Raw genomic sequence first — 422 nt, forward strand, 5'->3', positions numbered from 1 at the left:
GGTGCCTGAGCCCTGCCACCCCAAGGTGCCTGAGCCCTGCCACCCCAAGGTTCCTGAGCCCTGCCACCCCAAGGTGCCTGAGCCCTGCCCCTCAAAGGTCACTCCAGCACCAGCCCAGCAGAAGACCAAGCAGAAGTAAAGGGGTGCACAGCCACGCCCCTGGAGGAGTCGACCACCAGCTGCTGAACCCCTTTCCCACTCTGCTTATGAGTCCCATTTGCCTGTTGACCATGCAAATAGCATGTTGTCACCCCGAGTCACAATCCCTTCCTCATTTGCACCCTCTGAAAAGATTTCCCTCATACTCACTCTGGATCTCTGAGTCTCTGAATTAGGATGAGGGTCTTAGTACCTGAGCTAGTTTTCATCTGTTCAGTATTTATCTGAAGGGGGATTTAAAGTGAAAACAATTGAATCATCCC

At 53.3% G+C, this 422-nt stretch overlaps 1 protein-coding gene across 1 annotated transcript in view; it reads left to right on the forward strand.

The window, feature by feature from the left end:
- The window catches only part of LOC101351042 (cornifin-B), a 1,045-nt gene extending 906 nt beyond the window's left edge, over positions 1-139 (forward strand). The window contains exon 2 of the mRNA XM_012559966.2: positions 26-139. Within this exon, the coding sequence (XP_012415420.1) occupies positions 26-139 (114 nt within the window). The remainder of the gene's footprint in view (positions 1-25) is intronic.
- Positions 140-422: the final 283 nt, after the last annotated feature.

The sequence above is a fragment of the Trichechus manatus genome, unplaced genomic scaffold, assembly GCF_000243295.1.
Source record: "Trichechus manatus latirostris isolate Lorelei unplaced genomic scaffold, TriManLat1.0 scaffold00473, whole genome shotgun sequence".
Taxonomy (NCBI): Eukaryota; Metazoa; Chordata; class Mammalia; order Sirenia; family Trichechidae; genus Trichechus; species Trichechus manatus.